The 3,356-nt window shown below is 46.3% G+C and overlaps 1 protein-coding gene across 1 annotated transcript in view; it reads left to right on the forward strand.

The window, feature by feature from the left end:
- The window catches only part of THADA (THADA armadillo repeat containing), a gene marked incomplete at its 5' end in the record, with an annotated part of 148,938 nt that overhangs the window by 47,010 nt on the left and 98,572 nt on the right, over positions 1-3,356 (forward strand). Inside the window, one exon of the mRNA XM_007445791.1 lies at positions 3,267-3,351. Coding sequence (XP_007445853.1) covers positions 3,267-3,351 — 85 coding nt within the window. The remainder of the gene's footprint in view (positions 1-3,266; positions 3,352-3,356) is intronic.

The raw sequence follows: 3,356 nt of genomic DNA on the forward strand, positions 1-3,356 counted from the left end.
GGCCCATCGGCCCGGGCTCACGGCCCCAGCCGCTCTGGGGCATGTGGGATCTTCCCGGACCGGGGCACGAGCCCGTGCCCCCTGCATCGGCAGGCGGACTCTCAACCACTGCGCCACCAGGGAAGCCCCCTGTTGCAAATTTGAGACACCTAAAGTGACACTAAACTTCTCAGAGTTCTCCTGTTCTCAGTTAGTCATCATCCTCAGGTCTGGCAGCTTCAGTTTCTCTGTGTTTGGTTTGGTACAGTCCTGTATTATAGGCTGTTTCCAAATTATCCCAGGCCTGGGCTTGACCACGCTCTTTGCCCAGAAGTTCTTCTGGACCAGAACTTTAGGAAAGGTGGCGAGGAGGATAAGCTGCCTCACCGCTGCTGTCCTTTCAGAGCTGATGGACAAATGATCCTTCCTGGGAGCTGCCTGGAGCTCCCGGATCTGACCTTGGACCAGAGTTCCAGGGGCCTGGCCTCACTTCTGGACTGAATGCAAAGGATGGCCTCATTTTTCTTGAGAGAATTAAACCCAGCACTCTTTTTTTTTTTTTTCCCCACCCCGCGGGACTTGTGGAATCTTAGTTCCCCGACCAGGGATTGAACCTGTGCCCCCTGCAGTGGAAGCACAGAGTCTCATCCACTGGACTGCCAGGGAAGTCCCAAACCCAGCACTCTTAATGCCATATGAGGGTAATCATATTTTCAAATATTTTCATTAATTTTCTTGAAGGAAAAAGTTATCTCAAACATAGTAACCTGGGGCTTCCCTGGTGGCACAGTGGTTAAGAATCCGCCTGCCAATGCAGGGGACACGGGTTTGAGCCCTGGTTCGGGAGGATCCCACATGCCGCGGAGCAACTGGGCCCGTGAGCTACAACTACTGAGCCTGCGCTCTAGAGGCCACGAGCCACAACTACTGAGCCCGTGTGCCTAGAGACCGTGCTCTACAACAAGAGAAGCCACCGCAGTGAGAAGCCTGTGCACTGCGGCGAAAGGTGGCCCCCGCTCGCCACAACTAGAGAAAGCCCACTCGCAGCAACGAAGACCCAGTGCAGCCAAAAATAAAATAAATAAAATAAATTTATAAAAAAACCAAAAAACAAAAAACATAGTAACCTGTTTCATACATTTGCTCATAAGCCTTTTTTCTCCTCTCCCCTCCCTCTGGCTTCTCTGCTCCTTCTCCTCCCCTGCCCCCTGTTTTGCTTGTCTTCTCTGACCCTGTCTTTCACTTGTATTGCTCTGTCTCTCCTACGTGCTTATTTCCACCAAGGTCCTTCTAAGCGTACCTCCCCCTCCATTTGTTCCATGTAAATAGATCGCTCTCCGTTCCTGGTGAATAACCAGGATCACAATTGTTGTCTGGTTTGTGCCCAAGGTGACAGAATTGATGGACTTGTAGGCCGATTTTCATAAACCAGAGCTACCAAGCGTTTCAAAAACAGCCTTGTTTTTGCCAAGTAAGGTGAGCAAATATAGGACTAAGTTTAAACATCCATCAGGAGTTATTTTTGAAGTGATTGCTTCTAAATGAGAGGCGTTTGAAAATCTCACGGCTTTCTTTACAAGTAAATTCCAAAGCCATGTATTTTGCTGGTGTCTGCTGATTAATTACAATCCTGTGACACCATGAAAAGCCCCGGTGGTTGGTTTTGTGCAGCTGTGGAGAGAAGTAAAGCTAGGCCCAGTGGCTTTGCCAGCTCTTTCAGGATGCTGGGGATTCGGGCAGAGGGAGGTAGTCTTTTCACTCTGGCAGTCATCACGTAAGAACAGAAGCCCCGGCCAGACCCATTGCTCCAGACTTCACGACGGGCGGTGTGAGTCCCTGTGGGGATTGCGGTGAAATAGTGATGGTTGATCGGTTGCTTCTGAAATAACAGATCAATTATTAGAGAAAGCATTTGCAGTCTCCACATGGGGACTTTTGTGCCTTCTCCTGTACAATTACTTCTATTTAGGAAGAAAAAAAAATTTTAATAGCAGTTACATAAAATAAAGTAATCAAAATTTCCTTTGACTCTCTAAACCATAGGTGCTCAGCATATAGCAGGTCTCTGACCCGGGAAAACCTGCCAGCTCATACCCATTTAGAGTCTGATGACTCTGGATCTCTTATCTTGGCCTCTTGGTTTTCCTCATTGCTTCCTTCTGTATTTAACTCTCAAGTCCTTCACTGACAGGAAAGAGAGAAGAAAAAGTTGAATCTTGTTGCTTAAGAAGAATCATGTGCAGCTCTGGTAAAGGATACAATAGGGAAAGTAAACAAACTGATTATTAAAATAGACTTTCCAAGTTCTTGATGTGTTTATCTGTGCTTGCTTTGCTCCACCCTCCTCCTCCCCTTGATAAGGGCACTGAAGGATTTCTCTGACATGTCTTTTCCCTTGACACTGGCTAAGGTCAGTGGATCCCATTTACGCCCTTGTCCACTTTTGTTCTCTGCTGCAGGTTTGTACTTCTCACAAAGACCTTGTTGATGTCATCACTGAGTGAACCCAAGATACACTTACGTGCACGTGCCAGTGCACACACGCGCACACACACACACACACACACACACACACACACGGCCTATGGCACGTGCTTGCTGGAATTGAGGCCTTCTTCTAAATATAGGCAGCTAGAGAGATACAACAGGATTTGTCTTTCTCTGCTTAATTCTGATATATAATGTCATGCAAGAATAAGAAAGTGGGGTGTGTCCGCAGTGCTCCCTCCGCTCCTGACATCTCAGGGAAGATCTAAAAACCTAAATAGTTTACAGACATCACTGTCCACTGTTTGCGAAGGCAAGCATCATTGCGGCCTGCTTCTTCAGCCAAGCATGTTGTGATAAACCCCAAACCAGGTTAGACCCACAGACATTTGATTTTTCCTGTGTACTAAGATTTTGACTTTAAAAAGTACTTTTTTTTCCCATATGAGACTGCTAAGATAGAGAAAGATGTTTGCATTTCTTTGCTAAAATCAATTTATAGGTTGTTTGTAACTAATAAGCCCTCGGCGTCTAATGACTGGTCACAGAGTAATCTTCATTTTTTGGACTTGTGCGAGGAACCCAGAGTTCAGGTACAGATGAAAGACGTTGGTTTTTCGCCACCTGCTGCGTCCTCCAAGACCAACATGATTTTTCTGCAAAGAGACCAGAGCCACATTTTGCAGGTGTCTGTTTTCGTTGAGGGGAATGTTTTAAGGAAACCTAAAAGGGAGGAACTGGACATTTAGGAAAAATATATTTTCACAGCAGGATATTGCTTTTTCTCTTTTTTGGTTTAGGTTTTTCATTTGTTACAAGCCTTCTCAGACTCCAAATACAGAATGAATACATACTTTCAGCAGGTGCTGGCTGTCGGGGCTGGTTGTACT

This window comes from Lipotes vexillifer, unplaced genomic scaffold (assembly GCF_000442215.2).
Source record: "Lipotes vexillifer unplaced genomic scaffold, Lipotes_vexillifer_v1.1 scaffold278, whole genome shotgun sequence".
In the NCBI taxonomy this organism is placed as follows: Eukaryota; Metazoa; Chordata; class Mammalia; order Artiodactyla; family Lipotidae; genus Lipotes; species Lipotes vexillifer.